We start from the raw sequence: 26,255 nt of genomic DNA, 5'->3' as shown, positions 1-26,255 counted from the left end.
CACGCATGCAGGCAACATATTAAAGTACCATGTAAGAAGCTGTCAAACAGGACAAAGAAAATGTTGTTTAACAATAAATAAATAGTTTTAGATTAAAAAAAATAATAATAAAAAATCAACTCACAGTATGAAAAGGCAGACAGGAAAACCGCTACCCAAAAAGGGCAAAAATGTATTTTCAAGGATCACAGATTTGTTGTGGCACATTCTGCCAAAATGCAACCACTGCAAAATCCAGTTATTTTCACTGCATTGAACCCTTTTGAAATTCTGCTCTAAACATATTACTGGGAGCTGATGCTGCAGCAGAGTGAGTTAAGAGCCTGAATACTGATCATCCATCCACCGCAACACATATTAGCCGGTGCTGTGAGGTAATGTGAAACACAAGGTGATTACAACTCCCGGCCAGAGAAAGAAACATTATTTAAAATGTTCATAAAACTCCGGCAGTGAAATGCTTTCATTTCCAGCTGTTTTGAGTTGCCTGAATGTGGCAGGTCAGTGAGAGGAAGCTACTTCAAAGTAATTACCACAAGACATTAAAATAATTAACAGCATTCTCGCTTGCTCTCGTGCCTTTCCGTCGATGTGGTGACTTACCACAGTGAAGCTGTCGCCCTCTCCTCCTCGGGGTGGGTAATGTACGGCCCTGCATACAGTGCTAATCACTCGCGCTCCATCCTAACTGCTGACCCACCGGGCTCTAGTCAACCCCAACAACTGACCTGTGGTCAAAGGCCACCTGTGTTTATGTCCATAGGTCAGCTTTGTCCTGAGGAGAGTACTCCTTAGGAGGAGAGCACTCCTCTTCTAATGGCTCTTAACAAATGAACTAGCATCAATCTGATCATGTACAGATTTATTAAACCCATTTTTTATTTAAATATTTGTAGGCATTTTTGTAATAGCCTGCAATTTTAAATAAGGGCAAAGTCATGTGTTATTGTTGTGTGCAAATACACCAAGGTACCAGCCATTCCTCCTACAAACCATGTACTGTGAATGCCATTCTATAACATATGTAAAGCATAATAAAGCAGCCACAGTGCAGAAAACATGCTCGAATAGTCAGAGAATCAGATGCAGAACAGTAAAGAAGAAAATTCTGATCTTCACCAACAGCAAAATCTGCTTGATGTTTAAGGGATTTTTTATTTGTGAAAAGTGAAAACAGAATATATTTTGGATTTATTATAAATACCTGGAAGGCGGATAGGTCAAGCAGGGCAAAACTGTTGAGGAAGCGGATGCCTTGCAAAGCCACCTGGATGACCCCAGGGCCGTAAGGTTCCTGACTCTGGGAAGCAGACTCTGGTGCAAAACTGTGCAGCAGGATACAATACAGAGTGTGCACCACTCCCACCAGGTCTGTGGACTGCAGTAGGGCCGTCAATCCAGTCGGGTCCTGGCGTTTATTGTCAAATATACTGGGAGCACTGGAGAGGAAGTGTGTGGTCAGTGAAACCAAAGATAACTGTAACCAATTATTAACAAATATGATACTAGGTAACACTATGTAGCTTATAGGGTCTTTACTTTGTGCCTTTCTGCTGCCAGTGTCACACAAAAACAAACTGTCTCACTGCGACGTCCCACGACTGAGGATGCAAATGACAGTCTAGACCTCAGGGGCTTCTAGATTTATTCACCGGACAAGTGCTTAGAGATGACTTTCCCTTAAGATACTACCATGTTAGTGCCACTGTATTACCTGACTTAACTGACTGCAGTGATTGGAAAAACACCACATTTAAAATGTGTTGCATATTGACATGTTGGAGCACACCTTAAATCTCCTACTGTTCTTTTGCTTCTGTTCATTTACGGAACAGCAGTTTTGTTATTCTTTGGATGCAAGGAGCTTCAACTCTGTTTCGGTTTTTGACTAAACGAGTAAAACTCACTGCCAGACAGTTTTTTTGCAGCTGAAGAGATTCAAGATTCAAGATTGACTCTCCTGCTCCCACTTGAGCTACAGTAAACATAGAAATGCCATGACGCGAAGCTCATGGCAGTGACTTCAAATTGGCAGATAGAAGAAATGAGCTGACTGACAAGGTGCAGAGTGCTCATGCACATTTAATCGAGGTCCGCCTGAGAGGATTCAAAGTGATATGTAGTTTGTTGGCTACAAAAACATGCCACCCTGTTAGTTAAAGGCATCTTTGTAATCATCCTTTCATTGAACATCAAATCTAACAACAAAGAGAGGGATAATGCTGGTTGGAAAGCAGAGGCACCAAGTACAAGCCTGACAGCATGGAGAAAAAGCTCCATTTAGTAAGTCAAAGATCTAAACAACCCATTTCGCATTGGGGCAGGAGAATTATAAAATATTTTGTTTTCAGTTTTTTACTGTGAATTTGTCACGTTAGAGCCTCAAAAGATCGACATTTACAGTAGGTGGAGAGTCCAACCATAGAAAATAAACAAGTACAGAATTTGAACACAATGTGAAATAAGTAAAAAAGTATTATTAAATCATATCAGTGCCTGCAGGGTCAACTGGACCAGAAATTCACCATTATTGCAAACAATGCAATAAAGTTATTTCAGTCGCAATGCAGAAGACGCCAGTGAAAACCCTCGGCTAGTGCAGACAGACAATTTAAGACTACCGCAGCAGCACCAGCTATGATTTGCAGCCATGTAGAATTGAGGGTGTGTGACCTCTGGATGAAACCTACAGTGCATGCTGATACTTGATGTTAGCCAACAGGCTCTGCGTGAAATATGCTGCTAGGCAAGAAGACAGCTTCCTAATGCCACTATAATCCCCTGACACAGCAACTGGCATGGCGAAAATATTCCGCAAGCCCACTGAGCATTCTTATATACGACACACACAGAGTCTTGGCAGAACGTAGCTTGCTGGCTGCTATATTGATCATAACACTAGTCTCATTAAACTTGCAAAGTCTGACACTTTGTTTTCTCAAAGATATTCAGTGACAAACATAGTCCTGCTGTAGCTGTCTTCTACCGTGCTGGTGTGAAGCAGCTGGTCATTGTTACCACAGCACCTTGTAGCTGGCAAGGTGTAGCAATGCGCTTGGCGACACTTAAAATGCAATGACAAAATCTCGGAGTAATGGACTGCCAAGAGGTGGGGTTGTTACAGAACAAAACTTAATTGGCTCTATTGATACGTAGATCAAGCTTATTCCAGTTTAAATTTGATTGTAATGCATGGCATCAATGCATTTCTGGCCCTGTTAGCATTGTCAGCATTTATTTTCCTTTTTAAGTGAGGAATTGTGGCACTGATGTCCCTTGGTGTGACTGTGTGCTTAGCCTCTGTCAGCGGCGCCACTGAACCTCTCTGAGGGGAGGTCACTGTAGCACACGTGGGTGGGCTCCCCCCACGCTGCAGGCTAAGGTTTATGGTGAGTGACAGAGCACTGGGTCAAGTAGATGCCTATCTCTATCTGCAGTAACAACAGCTTAGCCAGCTAGCTGGCTGGAGGAAACAATCTGCTGGCTGATTGCAGAGGAACCACCGTCTTTGTTTGACTAAACATGTGCCTTTTCTTTATGGATCCTTGTGTCATTTAAGAACTGACAGTGACTCAGTCTCTGTCATTAGACACACAGAGAAAAATGTGTGTGTGTGTTTGTCAGAGGAAGATCAAGAGATCACAGAGATGTTTAAGGTGTGTAATAGAGTAAAAGACATGCTCACCGTCCTGTAACGACAAAACACAGCTTGCACATGCTGTGCAGCAGAGCTGAGGCTTGCTGGAGGAAAGCAGACATCTTGGGGTGCTCGTCTACAGGACCTTGGACTGACAAGAAGCACCCGTACAGCTTGTCAATCAAACCCATGTTTACTACATAGCTGGAAGAAACACAAGAAAAAAAAAACATGCAGTTGTTAATGGCATTTCCCCCTAATGGTAAAGACCTGCTTTGTAAAAAAAAAAAAAAAAAAAAAAAGCTCATCTCACACAGGCAAACAAAGGCCTTTACTGTGCATATTTCCACAGCACTGCAGCTGAAAGCGGATACCTCACCTAAGCCCTCCACCCCCTGCTATTACTGTGATATCTCCAATTTGTCTTCGCCAATGACAGGTTTCATGATCATGTTCCCTGTACTCTTTCAGCCACAAATCACTGCTAATAGTGTCATTAGAGGGCTGTTGTGCCAGCCCAGCTTTGGGCCCTTGACAGTCCGCTGACCTGGGGCCGTCTTCTCACAGGTCCGGTATGTGTGGACCTTTGGGCTCAGCTCAGGCACCAACAGCTTACGAAAATCTACAGAGCACTACAGCTGCCAATCAAGGCTTTCTAGTAGCTGATGTGGTCACTGTGAACCCACGATTCGTCTTAACTCCTCACTTCTTTCACATACCTTTTTTTGTTAGAACTGTCACTCATTGAGGTCCTCTCAAAACAGGTGATTATGACGGTTTTCAACCTCCACTGCAGGTCATCTGACACTTGAACCAAGTCCCATTGTTTTGACGTGATCCTCTTCCACAGCTTTAGTTGGCTTGAAAGGATCTCTCCTCACACTGACTGCTTTGTTCAATGCCTGCTCTCTGTCTGACACTTGCTTGGTGGTCAAACTTGCCTCTTGATGTGTCTCCTCATGTGAGTATGAACTGAAAACATTTATGACAATGATAGGGTACTAAAAGCACTGAAAGCAAAACTGAGGAACTGGTAATGCGAGGAAAGGAAATGGTGATCTCCCCGCTTTGTGATATATAGGTTTGCAAAATGGGAGTGTTGCAAAAAGCTAAAAATGTTTTGATCTTTTGTCCTTCCTCTCTAGCATATACATTATACAGTGCAGTTGAGGTAAATCTTGTGCTCGTACTTGGGATTACCAGGCTGATGACACCATTTTTCTCAGGCCCTCCCCTGTCTCCAGGGTTACGACTGGGTCAGTGGATGAGAGTGGTGTGCCTGTGCAGCTGCTCTGTCCAGATGAATCATGGCTTGTGGGAGGGATGGTGGAAAGACTGCACTCCACACGGCTTCATCCGGCCGTGGCCTGCCTTTCCTCACAACCCACATTTCTCCTACACAACCCCGACTCCTACAGGCCAGACCCACATGGATAGATCCAACGCCAGGTTCAAGGAGACCTTTCAAAGCTTTGGAAGTGCTCTTTTGTTTATGCTACTGTGGCCCCCCTAGAAACTGATTTTACTTGAAATGTGGCGCTGAATGTGTGGAAAAAGTACAAGCTGTAGCAGGATGCCAGAATACACCCGCATTCTCACACTACTCCCATTCTAACAAAACACCAGTTGGACCATTTCCAAGAGATCGGACATTTTGTCAGCCTATTCTTTACATATGGCACACTGTTGAGGAAATCAGAGGTTGACCAGCTCTCAACTGAGTGAAGAGGAGTGGAGTAGGGATGTACTAAAGGAGGTCAAAAGGTCATGAGATGAGAAAAAGAGGTGTCATGTAGGAGGAGGAGAAGCAGTGTGAGAGTAGCACGGAGCACTGGGAGGAAAATACCTGATTAGGTCTTGTGTGCGAGTGTTGAAGGACTCTGTGGCAGAGCCCTTGACCTTGGTATCTGGGGAGGAAATCCATGTCTTTTCGCCTTGCCCAGACTCAGAGATATGTGGCCACAGGGACCCAAGGATGGTAGCAATGGTCTGCAGCAGGCCTGTTGTCAAACCTTCGAAGACTTGTTTGTTCACACTGCGCCCAAAAATGGATTTGTCCTCATCTGGGACATACAGCTGCAGGAATGGAAGAAAAAATAATGTTTACAGAAGGTCGCCTACCTGTACATGGAGCAATTAATAAACTTATATTCTCTGATGAACCCTGATGCTGACATTAGAAATCTGACTGCATTCAAATGCCATTGGAAACAACAAAGAGTAGAGAGAGAAGCAAAAGACAGGTCAGTTTAACCTTCAGCACACGGATTCATTGACCCTGTTTTTGTTCAGCAAAAGGTTTTTTACATGTTGTCGGTACATTACATTTTACTAGTTTATTAATCACCAACTTTAAGCCACGAGCACTAATAGTAGATTACACTCCCTTGATTTGGAATAGCTATAATTAAAGGCACATAGAAGCTGTTTAAGGCATTTCCCCGGCCACACAAATGACAAAAAAGCTGCTCTTAATTAGTAAAGACATACTATGAAAGTGCTACATGCTGACAAGATGGATGCCCAATTAAGACATTCTGGTCAGTTTCTTTCTCATTTGCATGTACAGACAAACTCCATGAAACACACAAGCAGAGGTCCTCGTTTAAAATATAGTGCTACTGTTTAGTGGAGAGTCTTGCAAAGGTAAAACCTTCTCATTTGGTCTAATGGTTGGGGTGAATGCTGACAGCATAGGTAAATCCACCGACATTCTCCACAAATCTAATTAAAAGGGTACATGCTCATATGGCAGGGCAACCCCCACTGCTTTACTCTAGTGCTCACATACACGCATACCAGAACATAGACACATGAATACTCAGTCAGTCAAACAGTGAAACACAACAACAAATGCTGAGAATTTTAAAACTTTGTTGACTGATTTGTGAATGAAATCAAAAGTAATTAAAGCAGGGTGTGTAGGAACGGGAATCATTTTTGAGCCTAATTCTTTATCTGCATTGAACACACAGAACAGTTAGTTTGTCTCCTGCAGTGCTGCTGGATATGTCAGTCAGCAGAGCAGCTGCTGGGATATGTTTTATATAAACTGAAGCATACGGGCTAACCTCTCCCTGTGTGCCCTAAGGAAACATGACTGCTTTGGATTGGAACTCGGCACTGCAGAAGGAAGCCCCAGTAGAGTTCATGCATGTACCACAACCCTGTGCCTGCGCCTTGTCCTGTCTGTGTTGTGAGTGTAGGCGGCCCCAGCGAGCCGCCACCGTTAGATGTTTGGAGTGGGCTGATGTTTACAGTCCTTCTTACAGAGTGCTGAAGGATATGGGCTGACATGTCGCCGCAATGCAGCCTGCCTGCCTGCCTGACTGCACTCTCACATTCCCTCAGTCAGGAGGCATCTGAAGAGAGGTTGGGCAACAGCTTGTTACTCGCTAGCTTGTGTCTTGCTCTGTCTTTCATTAACACTGTGGCAGGAACTGACACCACTCAAAGATCAGTATATCAACAGATGAATGCAAAGAAATTAAGGAAGGCCTAATGAAAAGGCTAAATTTTAGGTGTGACTACTTTAGAATACTTTTAATTATCGCCTTGAATACCTTTATTCAAACATATTCAGCATCCCCTTTACATTTATTGTACATAATTTATGAAACATTTGTTTGTGATGGCAAATTAGGTCTCAGTCATGTGTTGGGATGCATAAACTTACTGTTAGCTGATGCAGCAGCAGGTCCATGAGGAGCGCTATCTTGTTGCTAAACAGCACATAGGAGCAGTTGAGGGGGCAGCAATAACATGCCAGGTAGTAGGTATTTACAGCAGCACAGAGGGATCTAACACAGGAAGATGACAATCCATTATTAATCACAAGTGAAAAAACAACAACGACAACAACAACAACAAAAAACCCCACACACTTCAAGGCAGGCTGCTACTTCCCTTGCAATTCGTTAAAGAACCACTCCTACTGGGATGTAAATGTCTAGCCCTGGGCACTGACAAGACTATCTACAGTCATCAGGAAACCAAACACACTCTTCTGTATTTGTGGTTCCTTAAGGGTGCAGTTTGTCTTCACAAGTCAAAAGCATATCTCACTGACAGTGCGAGTAAGGAAGCCGTTTTGAGGAATAAAACACTCATATCAGCTACTTATGCGGAGACTCCCCTTTCTACAGCCACCTTTAGAGGAGCTGAGCGCAATCTCAGTCCCATCTTGGCTGAGATGGTGCAGCATTTCCGCTGGAGAGATAAAACTATTCCTCTCAGCAGCTCCTCACAGCCGCCAGGCAGCCCCAGGCAGCGGCCAGTGCCGAGCCAGTCAGCGTGCCTCTGTATTATGTCTGCTCTAAAACAAGCCCCAGAGAAGATTAATGCTTCAGATAACTGACCAATCGTTCTGCTGTGACTGCTACTCCCCCTCACCCCTGTTTCATCAGTTAATATTTTCTGACAACTGTATATTTTAGCCATTGGCGGAATGGCGTGTCCTATCTGCTCACTGGAAGAATGGAATCTGCCTCTCCAGTGCCTAAAGTAGACCATGTTTATTTCAACTGGTAAACATTTTGATATCTACCGAAACCTTCACATCTGCTGTGCGTTTTCGGTCAAACCACGCTGGCATGGTAAAGGAAAATAGATTAGGCTGAGGCAGACCCAAGTCTGTCAATAACTTCCTCTATTCTTTGCTCTTGTTTTTGCTAGTGGGCAGATCAGTCGTTTTGCCACATAATTATTGACATTGCAGAGTAAAGCTGTCAGACATGGAATGTGGTGTTAATGTGAGAAGCACTATATTTTGAGTGATCGGATAGTGTCCAACTCTAACATCAAAGCTTACTTCCGTCCACCTGAAAACAATAACAGAGCAGAGCCCTTTTGCAAATTGTTAATGTCCTATATGGCAGCTATATTGACAGTAATTTTATTAAAGCATAATGACTGTGGAAAAAGTTAAGCCATAATGGTTAAGTGCAGTCTATGTGGAGCAAGAGGTGAGGTAATATGAGACCCCAACAAAAGTATGCTGTGTGCAGCTATGCTGCATCAGGACTCGGATTCTCTAGTGAACATGGAACAAAGCTCAGCTTCTATGAAAATACCAAAGCGACAACTCAACTATCTTCTCTCAAATAGTGCTGTATAATTACATGCTATAAACAGCTTATGAAATTCAAGCTGTGGTAGCTGCCACGTTCATTCCTCCAAAGGACAGGAGTTACTTCAGGTACCTTAAGTCACTATCCTGGTATTCAATAGCATGTCCCTGTTGAGTAGTGCACAATAGTATGTATATCATATGACCTATCAGAGATAAAATGACCAGGCAGGACTGACTCGATTACTGTCAAAGAGCAGTTTCAGAACAGCCAGATAAAGTCCATTTTGGTTAATGGTTGCATTCAGGTTATACCTATGACACTTTGGTTGTTTCTTCCTGCCATGTGTTTGTTGTATGAATTTTACAAAGTGTACCATTTCTTTTGGAACAGCTTCAATCCTCCTTGGAATGCTGCCATGCAAGTCCTAAACTGTATAATGGGATATTTAATCATTCCTTCAAGAAGGAATGAAGAAGGCAGTAATCTGCTTTGAACTCTGAACTTCCCGTAAAGACTTCTAGTTTTAGATCAGCACACTGGAGGGGTAATGCAAAATATCTGTCTCATCCTGGTGTTCACGAGACCAGTCTTTGAAATGTTTAACAGAACAGGTATATGAAACAAGCACAAATTCCTCCATGCCAAGTATCAGTCAATTAAGGCTAAAATGTTCCAAAAATAATCATCTTAAAAAAACAACTTCCTACCTCAAGACATGTTCACAAAATTCTAGGTCAACTGATCAGGATGTGCATAAATCTTTTTGTTTGCAGTCAGTGAATACAGGCACCCAAATGGTAGTTTTACCATTAGTTATTTTACTTTGGTGAATTTAGAAAGACAATTTTGTTCATTCGATTCTGTTACCAATTTTGTTTTGGTAGTTTTGTAATGTTGAGCAACTTTTAACTGTCGCTCTCTCTCAGAGACCTGATCCTTGTTCAACTTTTCAAATGCGGTTTGTCCATGTTTGGGACATGATGTAATGATTTTTGAGACCGTTCCCATTGTATATATAACAGTTGGGAATATTTAAGTTCAGATATAGTGTAGCCTAAGGTCATGATGTTTTTCCATTATTTGGCCATTGCAAAATATTATAATGTATATATGCAGTGATACATCATACATGGATAATTCACTTGAATTAACACATATTACATGAGCATAAAAACGTATAAAGAAGATACTGTAAAAGTTAAGCATTTAAAGAAAACGTTTAAAGTAGTATTAAACACCAGTGATATAACTGTTCTGTTTTTTTAAATTCAAATCATGGCTGTATTTTCTCTCCCCAACCTGACAAGCATTTTCTAATTGAATCATTTCACTTCTGTCAAGACACATCGGGACCGCTGGCCCTCAAAATTGACTCACTCAACTGCTCATGTAATGAGCATGCAATTGCTTTGTAACACAGCTAATCAGGCTTGTCTTTGGTCATCTCTGAACAAATGAAGAGGCTGTCAAAGGCATGTTTGAGTTATGCCCTTACACCAGCTTGTACAATGAACCATCACAGTGATCTGTCTTTGGTTTCCTCCCACCTAATTGAGCTTGATGAGCACGACACCTGATAGTCCGCCCTCTCTGGGAATCTCACTATCTCAATACCCTTCAATGACAGCTTGGGTGAAAGATTTTAAGGAACAATTTGGTAAAGTGCCACGCCACCCTGTCTCATGTTGCACAAAAACTTTGTGGAGACTGATGTGTGCCAGTCTATCTAAATAGGCAACATTCCTCCACCTACACCACTGTGGGGTTTTCATTACAGAGGGATTGTGCTACAAATGTTCCCAGGATGACCACAGCCACCATCAGCCACCATCTACCACCACTTATCCAATGCGTTATCACTCTTTTTCACTCATTTTAGCATTGAAAAAAGAAGCAATAAACTATTTTCACAAGTCAACAGGTGGACCAACATGATGGATCTGATAAAAAACAGGAGATTGCGAGAGAAAGTCTGATGCAAATAATGAGCGATGTAATCTGCACACCTACACTGAACAGCTTAACCTCAAATGGCCAGGGGATACCATTTTACCTGTAAAGCTATTCAGATCCATAGAGAAATGAGGCTAAGAGGTAGAGGGATGGAGCACACCTGATCCTGCCTTGCCCCCCTGCAGCCCACTGGCGCTCTGCCTGGGTGGCCTATGCACAATAAGGTGGAGGCTTGGGGGGGATTTAGGAATGCAACTGACCTCATATTAAAATATCAAACAATTTAGATAAAGGCTGATAAACAATGCTAGAAAAAAAGACTTAGAATAAACTATTCCTGAAGGTCAGGATTTGTTCACAATATGACTCGCCTGGTTAACTCTCCAGCATAAATCAGTGAGTGAGTGAGTAAGTAACACCCATAAACACAGTTTCCCTTGAGGGGAGATATACGGTTATGGACTCTATCTTTCAACCAGCTCCATTTATTATAATGAATAGCCAACTCTCAATTCAGTTGACAACAGAACAACAAGCATGTAAGAGGCTCTTTATGCTTTTTGTCACTGGCTTGAGTTATCAATCCTGAGATCTGTGCTCCTCAACCTGAGTCTCACATTTCTCGCCCTCTCAGTGTGTTTCCTATGTGCGCAGTCAAGCCTGACTGGAGCAACGCTGCAGAAATCTGACCAACTTCCAGATCAGGTTGAGTCCCTGCCTCTTAAACAGGGTAAATTTGTGTTCGGGGGAGGAAAAAGAATCCTAAGCCAAAATAAAAGGTGAGGAGCAAATCCATTTCCTTGTGCTGTCAAACAATCCCTTCATTCACTGCTATCTAAATGACATTTAATTTGATTCTGCTGTTGATCTCTCCGATACCCTGAGTGCTTCCAAGACATCTACTCTGGCTGTCGTGCCACACTGGCCAGGTATGAAGGGGAGAGAAATCTGATGAGCCGTCACACACCATCATGCACAGAAGCATGAGTCCGTGCGCACGCACACACACTTTCACAAATGGTGGAAAACATCCTGAAATAAAACCACAGGTAGCAGGTCTGATTTCACAGGATACACCAGGTCATGTGAGACAGAGGTGGAAATACAAATTGGGTTAAAACGCAATGTCCACGGACAAACCCTTCTCTTTGCGTTTCTTTCTGAATAAATAGAAATTGCCTACATACAGTACAACCAGAACATCAGAATCTAAACTTTGGAATTAGATTTCCCCAAACTACTATAAATCAACACCTCTGCTCTTTTTGTTGTTTGGTGTTTAAAAGAATATGTTATGTACAACCAGATGGAGCCTTTATTCCTCTCCTCTCCTCTCTTCAGTGACCCCTATTGGAAGACAGATGGACAAGCCAAAAAAACAAAACAATTCTTGTCATCTTTGACACTGGCTTTGGCTTCAACTGACACTATGCAGTTGTCATAACAGAAAGACGATGGAAGAAGGATTCTTCCATAGACAGTAATTATTGAAAGACAAACAAGAGTTGTTCCCTTCATTTATTTTGGTCCTTACTAGTTTAACAGCTTTGGGAGAAAAGACACCTTCAATTACATAATAGTGATTATATATGCAACTGCTGCCGAGGCTGGTATACATGATGGCTACCTCACACCTCAACACTACATATATAAATAAATCTCATTGCACACCTACCATTTTATATTGACGTTCTCTTAATAAAAGAGCTAAAACAATTAATCGATTAACAGAAAATTCAAATTTAAAAATCAATTCTTAATTGATTAAACTTTTATGCAAAATGCCAAAAACCTCCTGGTTCCAGGATCTCAAATGTGAATATTTACTGATTTCTTAATTGATCTTAAATAAAATATAGTTTAATTTTAAACTTTTTCAATGTTTTCTGACATTTTGAAGAACAAACAATTTATTGAAAAATTAATCGTTTGGTTGCAGCCCTGCTTAATAGTATTAAGAGGCACATTTAAAAGTGTGTTAATAATGACATTAAGTGTCTTAAGAATATGAATAGCCATGAATTACTGAGAAAATTAATCAATTTACATAAATACAAATCAAATTAAGTAATAAAATAAATCTAAAGTTATTTTAAGTAATAAAATAAATCTGAAGTTATTTTAAGTAATAAAATAAATCTGAAGTTTTTGTAAGTAATAAAATAAATCTGAAGTTTTTGTAAGTAATAAAATAAATCTGAAGTTATTTTAAGTAATAAAATAAACATGAAGTAAATTGTATTTGTTCACAGAAACTACATGCCAACATTAGGGATGTTGCTGTGCGCTCTGTGAGATTTCAGCCCTTCAGCTGAAGGTAATGAAAGTGGCTGCATAAACCCTGATCTAGACATTCCAGTGACCACAGGGTTACACCAGGACATTAGCGCAGCCTCGCAGAGGAATTAGCTCATTAATGTAATGGTAACAATATGGAATCAGCCTCCCTGGGGAGAGATGTGGCAGGAGCATCTCCGCAGCTGCCCTTTTTTTGTAAATCACTCTGCTTATCTGGTGGGAGGAGGTGATCAATACAGCAGCATCACTGTAAACAGATAATGTAGCGCACTCTGGGGCTAGCGTCCGTATAGCAGCCCATTAGGCCACGCAGCCATCCAGATGACGGATAGTGATAAGTAGAGAGCCAGGCTGCGTCCTTGTGTTGCATATCGTCACCAGCGCCCGACTACACTGACCTGACTGAGCAGCATCACAAGGTTAAAGAGTGACCTCTACTACATTTTAGACAGTTTACAAAACAGGGGGAAAAAAGTCAGTGAGACTTGTTTGTGTAAAATTGAGACTGTTCAATTAATAAAAAATAAGCCACCTTTTATTTAGATACACAGTCGTTACTGTAATAACTACATTAATTTATTATGGTATCTTTTACTAGCTGCAGAACAACCCGTTTCAATCTACACTACAGAACATGTATAAAATATATGTTCTCACGATGGGGTTAGACGTTCTCACTTATCAGCTGGCAAAGCTCTCCAGGGTCCAGCAGTATTAGGAGCACAGGACTAAATGACAGGCAAGCCGGTGAACAGAAGTATCAAGCTCAATTGTAAACGAGCTACTAAAATAAACTATTAGGCCTTGGACATACTGTAGTGTGTCTGTGCGAGTGCTGTTAATCTCAGGCTGGTCTAAAACTCCTGTGCAGAGAAACCCGTTCAGCCATGTGGGAAAGATTTAGATATGAAAGAAAAGATAATTCAAGACCATTATTTTATAATTATTCATAACTCATTTCAGAGTTTGATTCTGCTTAAGTGAAGGGGATAGAAACACAAGGAGCTAATCTTCACATCCTGTTCCTCCACCACAGCATGTCAAGAAGATGTCTTGAAAGCCAAGGAGGTACTGAGTGTACTTAAACTGGCACACCATCATGCACGGATGTGCAAACAAACTCAGCAAACAAACGCTTTGTACAAGAAGACAGTCTCTCCATTTAAGATAATAACATTTCTTCCAATTCAGAAGTCTGCTTGAAATTCCCTCAGATTACAATGATTGAGGAAGAGAGAGTACAAAAAAAATCAATATACATGTGATGTCCTTTAAAAGCCTTATAAATATAAGAAGCATTTGTCCATTAGCAGAGATTCAGAAACCAGTAAATGCTAATGAATGGGAGCGCAAGGCCATTCAAGTCCATTACAGAGTCCCACTAGTGAGTACAGCAGCCTCTCTGAGGTTATCTACTGGCAGGCCATGCAAACGCCAGACCCACAACTCAAAAATACTCCGCACTCTAAATGATAGATGGGACACATGTGCTTTTTGTGTTTCGAGAGAAAAGAATGAACACATATTGATTACGGAAATGGAAATGCTTTCCATTTCTAGAAGGGCAGCGCTGTTACTCATTAATACATTTTGAGAATATTTATTGAGATGAAGCAATTATAAACATTGATGAAGTAGTTTAGTTGAGATTAGCTCACTCGCTTTATGCAATTGCAAAAACAATCACAAAGAGAAGAAGTGTGTTGTCAGTAGGGTCAGAGAAAGGATACAGTCAAAGAAAAGTCATTGGGAAGAAGGACAGTAACAGCTGCTTGAGGCCATGTGAATATGTAGCACACAGTAGACAGACATTAAACAGTACGGATCATTCAAAAGTGTTCCTGTCTTTTAAATTAAACAATCAGAAAATGTAAAAATGAAATCTGTTAATATCATTTCTGTTCTTAAAGACCTGGCTAACATTTATCCCCACACAAAAAGCATTCTATTCCTTTATACACAAACAAAAATGTAAAACTGTATTTACATTTTTGAAAGCGATTATGGTGTACTGCCAGTCATAAATAACCTCATCCATTTCTGTTTCTTTAATATTATATTCGTACAGTAATAAAAACATGTAAAATAAGTCATAGTTGACTTTTTTTTTGGGATAAGAATAAGCTTCAAGTAAGCCAATCCATATGTTACCATATGTGCATTTTCTTTGGGGGTCATCATGCAGGTACTGTTAATCACAGATTGTTCATAAATGCAGGCTCATATCTGTCATTGCAGAATAATCACTCACACCTATTCCAAATACTGACAATAAATTTGCACTAGTCAAAAAGATCACTCTCACTCATGGATAATGTCACCACTGATCTCAGCAACAACTTGTCAGCATTTCAGAAATTAAACTGTGCAGATTATAAGCTAAAGAGACAGCTCACCCTACTGGCTTGAAACAGAAACTTGATTAAGACATGATAATAAACTGAGCGGCATAGCAACTCGCGTTTTGTTTTTGAGTTGTGTGTTAAATCACAGAAAAATACCGTAGCACACCGTCCACTTTTATGTATTCAAGTATATCATTATGTTAATTACAATGTAAATATTTCAATTTGGTGACAGTACTCACTTGAGAGGAATACGAGGAACTGCAGTGGGTGTGGAAGCAGCAGTGACGACCTGCAGTATTTGCTCCAGAGCCGACAGGCCGCCGCCCACTTGGAAGGCCACTTGGTCTGCATTGTTCTGTTGACGCAAGGACAGAGAGAGAGAACGAGAGAGACAGTGAAACAGAGGTACAGTCAGGGGACAATGAGCCGCAGGCTGGAAAGGGGATTACATGGCTCTCACCAGAGAGGGAACCTCTCTTTCTCCTACGGGGCGAGGGATTGAAATGTGAAACAAAGTGATCCCAAAAGTATTCCTGTTTAATCTCAAAAGTGCACAACCTGACTCCGCCCCACAACAGTCAAGTTTCAGGGGAAGCCAAATGCTTTGCAGGCTCCAGTTAGCGCCAGGGTGGTCTCAACGGATGACCACAGACTGAAGTGAAACTGAGAAAATGCCACTCGGACAAACAAAGAATGGGGCCATTACAGAACCCTGAAAGTAAGGCAATCATCCAAACAGGATAGGATGCGGAAAAACATTAGATTCTTTGATTGTAATTAGACCTAAATGCATCAGATCTATCAGATCAGGTAAGAAAGGTAAGAAAGGTGCAGCATTTACATTTCTTCACCTATTGTGTCAGCGGGATTAAAGGGCTATTTAATCCTGTTCAGAGACTTTTCTTCAACCTTTAACACTATCCAGCCTTACACTTCTAGTGTACTTACTACTTACGTAAGATTTTTATTTTATTTATTCATTTTATGCTGAGCAGACTTTTCATACCCGATTTCAGTGTGTTTGACAAAATACTCCCATCTCAAATTAGTGCCTTCCCCTCTTACATTGTCTTCTTATTTTCTTATTGTTATTTTAGACTAAATATTTTAGTGCAGACAGTATGTTAGACAAAAATATTTGGTGGAAAATTATCAGACCAACTATTAATGGCAAATGTTTAGAGATGCAATCTGAACACAATAGTGTTTCTTTTTCCCATGTAAAAAGTATATGTGTGGAAAAAAATCGTTTTGTGAATATTGAAGTTAAAAATGTTTTCAAATGAACTCTATTTATGTAATTTTAAACTGGCTGAAAATACTCAGTCATTAAAGTGCAATTCGTTAAAATGTTAAAGAGACTTGTGAAGAAGGACGTTAATGTCATTTGACTTCCCAGTCACTCTTGTCACCTTCAGAGGGTATTTTAATTTCCCTTGTAACTTGAGTAAAGCAACTAGTAACAAATCAATTAAACTCCTTAATTTCAACATTAAACTGATTTTTCATCTAAGAACTTTGTTTTGCCTTTCCCTTTATTACTCTCTTAAGAGTGGGTTTAAGTCCTTTTTGTTTAGTTTTACAAACACTCGGTATCAGATTTATTACGTACACATCCCTGTCACAAATGTCTTCGTCCTCCAGTCAGTAAGGACTTTAATGAACAATTGCATAGCAAAAAAAACATCCAGTCAACAGTAGTCATGGGCTATAGGATATTGGTTAAAATGTCCTAATGATTACAAACATGGTAGTAAAAAATTATTTGAATTAATTTTCTGTAAAAGGACTTGAAAGGGTATATTATTTTTTCTCACTCCACAATACAGTACACAAGATTTATGAACACGTGTAAATAGTTCGGCCAAGCCCTCCTGTGATGATAGAGTAATTGGCAGTAGGTCAGATGCTGTTGCTACAATGTCTTATAAATCAACAAGTACAAAGCCAGGAACGAGCGCTGACTATCAGGCATGTTTGTGCCTGGGTCAACAGGGAGGAAAGGAGCTGGAGGGGAGCTGCTGATGGAGCGCCTTCTTCACACAACTGCAAAAGGCCGTGTTACACTGCAGGTCACTCCCCCACCTAATGAGGTTACAGGCTCCTCAGTGCTGTGACAGCACTAAAATCCAGCCACTTCACAGCGCTTTTGTTCCGCAGATGGGAAGTTGCCAACAAGCCTGAACACATTGAGAGAGAAGCGCTTTACCAAATTACAGATAAGCTCTTCATCTGTCATTCATGCCCGCTGCTGAGGTAACTGCTCCTCGATTCCGGTGTTAGACACACACAGAAGACGCACTGAACAAGCATTTAGGGTTTGGGAGATAAAAACATTAACAAACACGCCAAAGACCCTTTGCCTTTAACATAATGAGAAATGTCTCAAAGACAGTCTCAAGAGTCTAAGCAGTGTCTGTAAAAATTCTCATTGTGACTTCCTTTCTGTGCGCTGCCAGCAGTTTCCATGCCTAATCAATTGGGTCTCAGTCCCTAAGCTTGGCTTAACCCCTCTCTTAGCCCTCCCATCAACACACCTACCTAAAAGCTCAGAGGCTGAATAAGAAAAGGCAGCTCTTTCATAGCAGCTTATCAAATGGTATTAAAGGGGGTAACTGGGACCTGCCCAGTCCTGGCTGTCTCGTGTGAAAACCAGACAAGAGTTTCTTGGCTAGTCAGTGCCTCTTCTGCTCTGCTGACAGATTTATCTGTTGTGATGATGGAACAATACGAGTGAAGAGGATTCAATTCAAACTACTTGACATCCTATCTTTAGGTGGCCCGTGCATGCAACGGTCCACAGAAAACAAAAGAAGGCACCAGAGTTATGGGAGGACACACATTTCACCACAAGCATAATGTTTAAAGTAAAGGTTTGTTTTGCATGATAACAGATCTGAGGTCTGTGAATGTTGATCTTTGTGCAAAGCAGTTGGCTTTCAAATGGGAACCAGCATCTTGTGATGATGTGTCCTTTCTACAAACCTAACCACACAGGGCAACAGAAATCATGTTTGTATGTAATTACAGTGACAGTGTATGTACACAGTCAGCTGAATTTGCATACAAATGTAACAGGATGAAAACAATGTTGTCACCATGTTTCACCCAATCTTCTTAAAAGGGAAATACACTTGCAGTCGAATTTAGATAAAAAGATTAGTTATCATTTTCCCCTCCTTTCCTTCTTAACTCAAATGTTGCAAAGTTTGCACACTCTCAGAGTTAAGATCAAAACCCAAGAGACTCCTGAATGCATAGGTGGCTGGCTTGCTACCTGACAAGATAGAATATGAAAGTAAAACAAGACTGGAGGTGTGTCAGAGCATATTTTTCAGCCACATTGGCAGCATGGCGAAAGGGGTGGCACTGTGGGTCGGACCACCACTTTGGTCTAGACTGAAATATCTTCACAACCATTGGATTGACTGCCATGAAATTTTGTATGTACATTTGTGATCCCCAGTTGATGACTGCTACTGACTTTGGCCATCGCCACCTTGAGTGTTAGATCTGTGGTTGTGAGTGAAATGTCTCAACTGCTATTGGATGGAAATACATGTCCCCCTCAGGATGAACTGAAACAACTTTGATGATCCCCTTATTTAGCTCAGTGCCCCGCTGTGCCTATAGTATGTACAGACTCACATAGCTATAGCCCCTTGTTTTACTTTTGTTGGGTCACTGCACAGATTTTACGTGTCAAGGAGTATTACTTACTTATTACTAAATTGCTCTTTTAATGTAGGCTAACTGTTCACCCATGCTCTTATTCTTTGTGCTAGGCTACATATGTCCCATTTTTTCAGTATCTCTGTACTGAAAGCACAGGGAGGATCTGTCTGTGACTGGTCACTCCCCAACAGAAGCTATTACAAAACACAGTAACGAGATGAGCAAATGAATTTCCCTCAAAGAGAAAAAGAATAGCCACCTCCAATGGCCAAGCAATAACACACAAGTGAAAAGGATGGCTCCTGAATTATACAATAGGGGGAATCTTATCCAATTATTGTCCAGGGTGACCATTGTTACCCCAGCTGATGGGAACCCAAAGCAGCTGGCAATTCCTGCGACACTGTCCACAGACCAGCAGACCAGCCAGATTGCACTTTGCAGTCTCCTCCCACCAGATGCTTTAATTAAAGCAGAGAGGAGGGCACAGCCTCAGTCATCCTGCCCCGCCAACAGATGGACAACAACTGGCAGAGTTCATTAAGGACTGGCTTCAACTTTGATCTGCACCATCAAGTCACGAGTTCACTGTTTCAAAACTACAACCTAACAATGACAGAGACGAGTATGACAAATCACCCTCTCTTCACATGAATTTCTTCATTATAAAGCCTTACAGAAAAGCTTGAGAGTGGTAAACAAAGCTCTGTGGGCCAAGTCGACTGTAAACCACAACAAGGCTGCTGGTGTAAACATTTTAAGGTCAAGTATAAACTTATGTGTTTACAAGACATAATGGCAGATGATTTAGTAGACTGTGAGTGCAGGATAAAAATGGAAATGGATAGTTCTGCAAACTGTGTTTATTCTATAAAATGAACCAAGTTAATCAAAGGCCAGTGTGGTGCAAAATTAAACTGGCCACATAAACCACAGACAGGCTCTAGTTGTAACTAATACACAGAGAAACATAGAACCATTTTACTCCCTATTGGTCTTGTGGTGAGGAAACAAAAAAGAGACAAACGACAGTCTAGAATGAGAAAAAAACCCAATAACATTTGAGCTGAAACTGTAAAATTGAAGGGTTTTTTTTCTTCTCACTAATCATTTGATTATCTGACAACCAACTGGTAGCCTCCAAGATAAGGATATAAAATTGCTCAAAAATGACGTGATGTGACATTAGGGCTGAAACAGTTATTTTATTAATGAAATGTTCTTTATTCGATCAATAATCTCATCTAAAAATGTCCCAAATAATGACAAATGCCAATTGCAGATACTTTACTGTGTCGAAATTAGCTTTTTTAATGATATTATATTATATATTAACGGTCAATGTCAAACAAGATATGTGACCATATAATTGACACATAGCCACAACATCAGTGTTTGAAACTCTATAGATTGTTTTAAGGAAACGGTTAACAAAGAAATAATGTACAACATAGTAACACTTTAATTCAAGCATAGCAATATTTTGCTCACCAAGATGGAAAATTTAAACACTGAACTAAATAGCATGCCATTCGTGCTTTGCTGTGTTTGACAAAGTTCTGACACTGGTGATCTGGGCTGTATCTGTCAGTCTGCTGGAGGCCCAAGCAAGAAACCTTATTATCCTGCCACACTGCCCTTCACCTTCCCCCACGTCCCCAGATACAACTCCCACCAGTCCCACTGGTCGGCCCAACCAAACTCTGACAGCTGCTAAATGAAAATGTTAAGTCTACAGCGCACCACACTCCTGACAGTTCCTTACCTGACTTACATGTTGCCCTTTTCTAGATAGGCTTTAACTGAAAGCAGTGGTAAACACTTTAGGCAATATATAAATACAAGTAGTTAAAAATAAGGCAAGTGTGCAGCAAAAGGAAAAGAGCAGCACCCTGGGAAAATTGCTATTCTCAGTCACCTAAAGTAAAGAAAAAAAAAAATCAGGTTTGACACAAAATAAACCATTAGAGGCCACAGAGGGAGAAACACACTGGGGTCAGAGACTAGACATAGCCTAGAAAGCAGGGGAGGAGTGAGGGGGGTGGGACAGCAGTGCAAGAGGGGGAGTGTCGGGTGTTGTCTAAGGAATTAGCAGAGAAAGTGGAGACTGAATCAGATATGAGGGAGAAAAACAAATCTCTAGGTGAGTCAATGACATGAGAGATGCTTGTTAGGTCAAATAATCTAAACGGTCCCGACTTGATGTGACTCAGTGGCCAGACAGCCATGCTGACGGAGACTCTATTTATTTTACTTTGTCCAGGGATTAGAGAGGGAAGTGCTCCCCAGGGTGCGTCACTGGCCAATCACATTGTTCAACTTAGCTTTAGGTGGATTTTTCTGTATGAAGCTGGTGAAGCAGAACTTGACAAAACAGCTTAAAAATGTGCTTTTAAACGGAGGTAAAAAACGGACAAAGAGCATCCAGACAGAGCCTTGATCTGCCTCCTTGCCAGCAACACCACTGTTGAATCTCCTGTGGCCCACTGACCTCTGACCTCCCACTGGGACTATGTGAAGCTGAGGGGAGGAGCCCTCATGTAGTGACAGCTTGTGAGCTACTCACATCACACTGGTCTCCTCCTCTCTTCTTACAGGACGCTGTGCCACCCACCTCAGCCACCCCTTTCTTTGCCTCTCTGGGGAAATTCAATAATAGCCTCTCTAGCCGCCCCCCTCGTCACTGATGGGACACCATAATCTCTCTATCCTCACGCCCAGAGGCATGCACAGTGGGATGTTATGATGCTCGAACCACAACATGGCAGGAAATTTATGCCTCATTACAGCAAGTGGGCTGTATATTCTCCTCATCATAAACACAGTGGCAGGTGTTTTAATTCCTCTTCTCAGTTTCAGACATGCAACAAAACCTCTGGGACAGATGTTTCAAATCAACTTTAGTTATAAATGTCTGCCATTATATCTGACAATTATATGTATTTATACAGCTGTAAAGAAGTGTAAGAACAAAAATAAATCTCTGGAAAGAATATCTGATTCACTTGGCTTTGTTCAGTAGAGTCTTGTGCATCAATGGCATTTCATCTGAAAATCCAATTTACTATTGTCTAAACTAGTGACATCTGAGTCGTGCAAGCCACATAGACACAAGACAATGCTTGCTCTCGTGCTAGGAAGCTCCTCTATTGGTACCATGTGCACAATGAAAACACAGTTAATCTGGTCTTCATTAGCCAATAACCAAAGGCAAGTTGGTTTGGAGTAAGTGATACTCTACATTGGGAGGGTGGGACACAGGGAGACACAGCCAAACACAACTCATCACTGAAGAGACATGCCAAAGGGCTGGCATGACCTGTGCACTGCTGCAGACTGTTCAGTTGACAGACAAGCAACAAAGCAGGACATTTTCTGCAGAATAGCACATAATTCACCAAGGAGAAAGGCCCCAATGTTTGCAGCTTCAAATCTATGTAGCAGAAATCTACGTTGAAGAAAAGTAAGGGTATGGATACATAAAAATAATGTGATAATAAATATACAAGCAGTATATTAAAATAATAATCACTACACTAAGAAAAGATACACATTACTCAATCACATTGTCTTTGATATCTCTGTGATCTATTTGTTGATCTACCTGTTTCTCCAAGATGCGAGAGATCTCTCCCAGAGTTCTGTCCAGACCAGACACTTTGTTGTTGGCCCACTGGCCGCTGTCTTGGCCCTGCAGCTGCTTCAACAGGTCCTTCACCAGGCGCTGCAACCTGAACATACAGGAGCCAATAGTTATTATAAATCTGTTTACAAACAGCAGTTCCTAATTCATGTTTCCATGCAACCTCAGCAAACTTCCATCTATCCAAAATTTGGATAATCAATTAATTGCTTAAGTCATTTTTCTGGTCTGGTTGTTAGAAAAAACAAACAGATGTCACCTTGGCCTCTGGGAAATTGTTTCACAGTTTTCTGGCATGAATATCCGATAATTCATCTTGATTAATAAGCAGCAGATTATTCAATTTAATAATAATTGTTGGTTGCAGCCCTGTACAACAGCTTTATAATAATTAGAATATGACATTAAAAATGAAGAAAAACTATGAAACTACAGATTGTGAAAAAAAGGAAAACACTCACTTGGCCTTGTATGGGGAGTCAGGGACCTGTGTCTTTGCCTCCATTGATGTCTCATATTCCTTTGCCCTGCAGAAAGAGAAGTAGGAAAATGTCTTTGAATCCCAGGAAAAAGTGTTTGGCCTGTCAGTAAAGAACACAACGGATGAAAGTGTGAAGACAGAGGAAAAAGTTCAAGCCTGAGTTTGTTTATTTGGCCTGTCGGCCCCTTCACCAAGTAACTTGTCTTAAAATAATCAGACACTGGCTCTGTGGGGATGGGTGTTTTGCTGCCATGGAGTATTATCATGAAGACTTAATTCCAACTTTAAATCTGCCTTCCTTTGAGTCATTTTTAACAAGGGAGGCTCAGGTTCTTCACTTCACTCATTGTCAAATAAACAGTTAATGGGGGGCTTCGAGCAACGCAACTAGTGTTTTGAATGTCTGACCTCCGAAAAGGTCATGGTCATTAGGGGACTGGTGGCATTAATCCAACAGCCAGGCACAGTCTGTGTGTGTGTTTGTGTGTGTGAGAAACTGGGTGGAGGATTCAATCTGTCAATCAGGCATTCCCAGACATGATAAGTAACTATTGATCAGTTAGATAGAGCGCCTTCCGGTTACCCATCTCTACACTGATAGGATCAAACACTTCCTGGAAGACGACAGGTGGATTTGTCCCGGCAGGCCGGACATGGACCAACCACAACCTCATCATCTTTTCACAATCTCTTATATTCAAGGGCAGTCATCTAACAGCAACTGATAATTCACGTCACAGCTGAACCAGGACATTGAGATACCAAAAACCTTCTAACGGCTGTCCCAGGACATTTTCTAGCATTCAGAAAGATAACATTGTTATACTTTGATGTCAGAGATGTAGCGGTTACAAATCTCTTGTAAATTAGAATAAAATAAAATAAAATAAAATAAAATAATATGCAGCTTTGTTTTAGCAGCTTGAGAACGATATCTTAAATTAATATTAAGGTTAAATCTAAACAAGTAATCTACAAGATCAGCCATATTACTGTCAAAAAGAAGAAGAGAAAAAAGTACAGTCGTACTGTATTAGATACCAATGTCAGAAGATCATGTTGTGAATGAGGATAACTATACATGTTTGTGACACTCTTCAGTAATAATTTTAAATAAAGTTATTTTCTGTGTCCTGTGAGTAGGATAAATGGGTACAACACACTTGTTTTCAGAGGGGCCTGAACTGTATCCGCCCTGTTCGTCATTCCAATTTCTTATACTCCTCTTTATAAAAGAGACACGGCTGTCTCCAATCTACAAAAGCAGATTCAAACCACGACTACAATGTACACAACACAGATCTAGAAAATGAAGCCAGGTATCAGTTCAATGGTAATAAAGAGGAGAAGAACCTACGGAAACGTAAAATAATGCTTATACTTCAATAATTGTACTTTAAATGCTTGTATGTGCTTTGTATGTTCATTTACGAGCAGGACATTTTCCCCTTAATTCGAGGCAGCAGACTGGGTAAAATGAGTTGGGGCCATGCTTACCACCTCATACTGTATTCCATACTCCATACTCCATACAGGAGTGTCTTTGTATACACATCTCCATCTGAGGTCCATACACACAACAACACACTGGCCACTCTGTTCCCTGCTGAGCAAACCACAAGCAACCAGCTACGGGCAAGCAGCTCATACCAGGGCATAAGTGGAGACTTTGGTTTCCAAGTTCAGAACTCATCCTGACACTAACTGACAGGCTACTTACATGAAATTTTAACAGCATATTTTCCTTCCCGAAACACTTATTAGAGCAGGTTAGCCAAGCCACAAAAATAAAAACATGTGGGTTAAAATGTGTGTTCACTGCTTTATGACAGAACTGGGCTGCATGTTGGCCTGGTGAAAAGTCTAGTGAGAACCACTCACGTTTTACGGACACCATACGGTGTTCCAATAAAACGGTTCATTTCCACCCGGTGGTGAAGCGGCTCACCTTTATGTTTACTGGGGCTCTGTGTAATTTATGACCTCTGAAAGCCTGCTGCCTCTGAGTGCTAGTCTCAGCAGAGCTGGTGCAGGGGTGACGGTGAACAGAGACAGATCATGTTGTCACTTTCTCGGTACCGCTGAGCCTCACAAAGCCAAAAACAGCAGCACTGAGAATAAAGCACTGTCGCAGAATGGGATGAGTGTTTCAGCCTAGAGCTACCTCTTATTCCTCTTTTGAATAAAAACTTTCTCCTGAGAAACATAATAATGATGAATTCTCTTTTTAGAAATCTCACTCAGGGTCATATCCACAGGTCAATCATGATAAGAGGTTGGAGGCTCTATTAGGATCATTAAATCTGCCTACACTCAGAGGAGAACACTGACCTCTGTGATCACAAAGGAAGAAATGTACTCCACCATAGCCAGAAATTGGCAAGAGAGGGATTCATGTAAGAGTGGTACAAAACTTTGAAAGATGTTCTCAGGAGGTCATCCAGACAGGGCTGCTCACTAACTCAGCTCCTTTTACCATTTTTATTTCAAATGCAATTAACGAAATAAAACAGTTTCAGGTTAACAGAAACTGGATTTTTGCTAATTATGTACACAATTGATGTTACTATTAGAAGAGTGTATGGTTCTTTTCCAAGAAACTTACATCTTTATTTTCAGTCATAATCCCAATAAAGATAATAAAGAGCAGACTCTTTGCAAAAATTCAGTTAGTTTTGCCAAGTTGCTTTAAATTACACACATATAATATAAATACACACATTTATTATTACATTTTTATCCATTAAAAAGGGAACTGTGAGGGAATATGCAGACAACAACTAACTGCCCCTTGGAGAGAGTTTAGCTCAAATATATATAAAGTTGTTGCCTCTATTGCATCCTAATAACTGTTTTCCAAAGAAAATAATTTTTTAATACAACGTAAATAACTAAGCTGCAGAAACTGAACTGGAGGTAAATATCTATTAAACCGTTATAGGTCTTTTACTAGGAGGCAGCAGAATAAGGAAATACTGGTCTTTATGTTGATGGATACATTTAACCAGTGTACAGTATACACACTAGGGTTGTGTAAAATCTGAGATTTTCGAAATGATATTAGCTGATTAATGTATGAACTGGATTACTTATGTTAAACCTTTAAGACCACATTATCAGCACTCCCTCCATTATACCATAAACAGTA

The 26,255-nt window shown here is 40.8% G+C and overlaps 1 protein-coding gene across 3 annotated transcripts in view; it reads right to left on the bottom strand.

The window, feature by feature from the left end:
- scaper (S-phase cyclin A-associated protein in the ER) overlaps positions 1–26,255 on the bottom strand; it is a 58,327-nt gene that overhangs the window by 8,935 nt on the left and 23,137 nt on the right. For all 3 annotated transcript variants that reach the window (XM_051381143.1, XM_051381145.1, XM_051381144.1), the window contains 7 exons: positions 23,088–23,153; positions 22,588–22,714; positions 15,548–15,663; positions 7,314–7,437; positions 5,484–5,713; positions 3,686–3,841; positions 1,205–1,439 (listed from right to left, as the gene is read on the bottom strand). In XM_051381143.1, coding sequence (XP_051237103.1) covers positions 1,205–1,439; positions 3,686–3,841; positions 5,484–5,713; positions 7,314–7,437; positions 15,548–15,663; positions 22,588–22,714; positions 23,088–23,153 — 1,054 coding nt within the window. The remainder of the gene's footprint in view (positions 1–1,204; positions 1,440–3,685; positions 3,842–5,483; positions 5,714–7,313; positions 7,438–15,547; positions 15,664–22,587; positions 22,715–23,087; positions 23,154–26,255) is intronic.

This window comes from Dicentrarchus labrax, unplaced genomic scaffold (assembly GCF_905237075.1).
Source record: "Dicentrarchus labrax unplaced genomic scaffold, dlabrax2021, whole genome shotgun sequence".
NCBI lineage: Eukaryota > Metazoa > Chordata > Actinopteri > Moronidae > Dicentrarchus > Dicentrarchus labrax.
The sequence above is the reverse complement of the archived record's forward strand: the minus strand, read 5'-3'. Positions and strand labels throughout refer to the sequence as shown.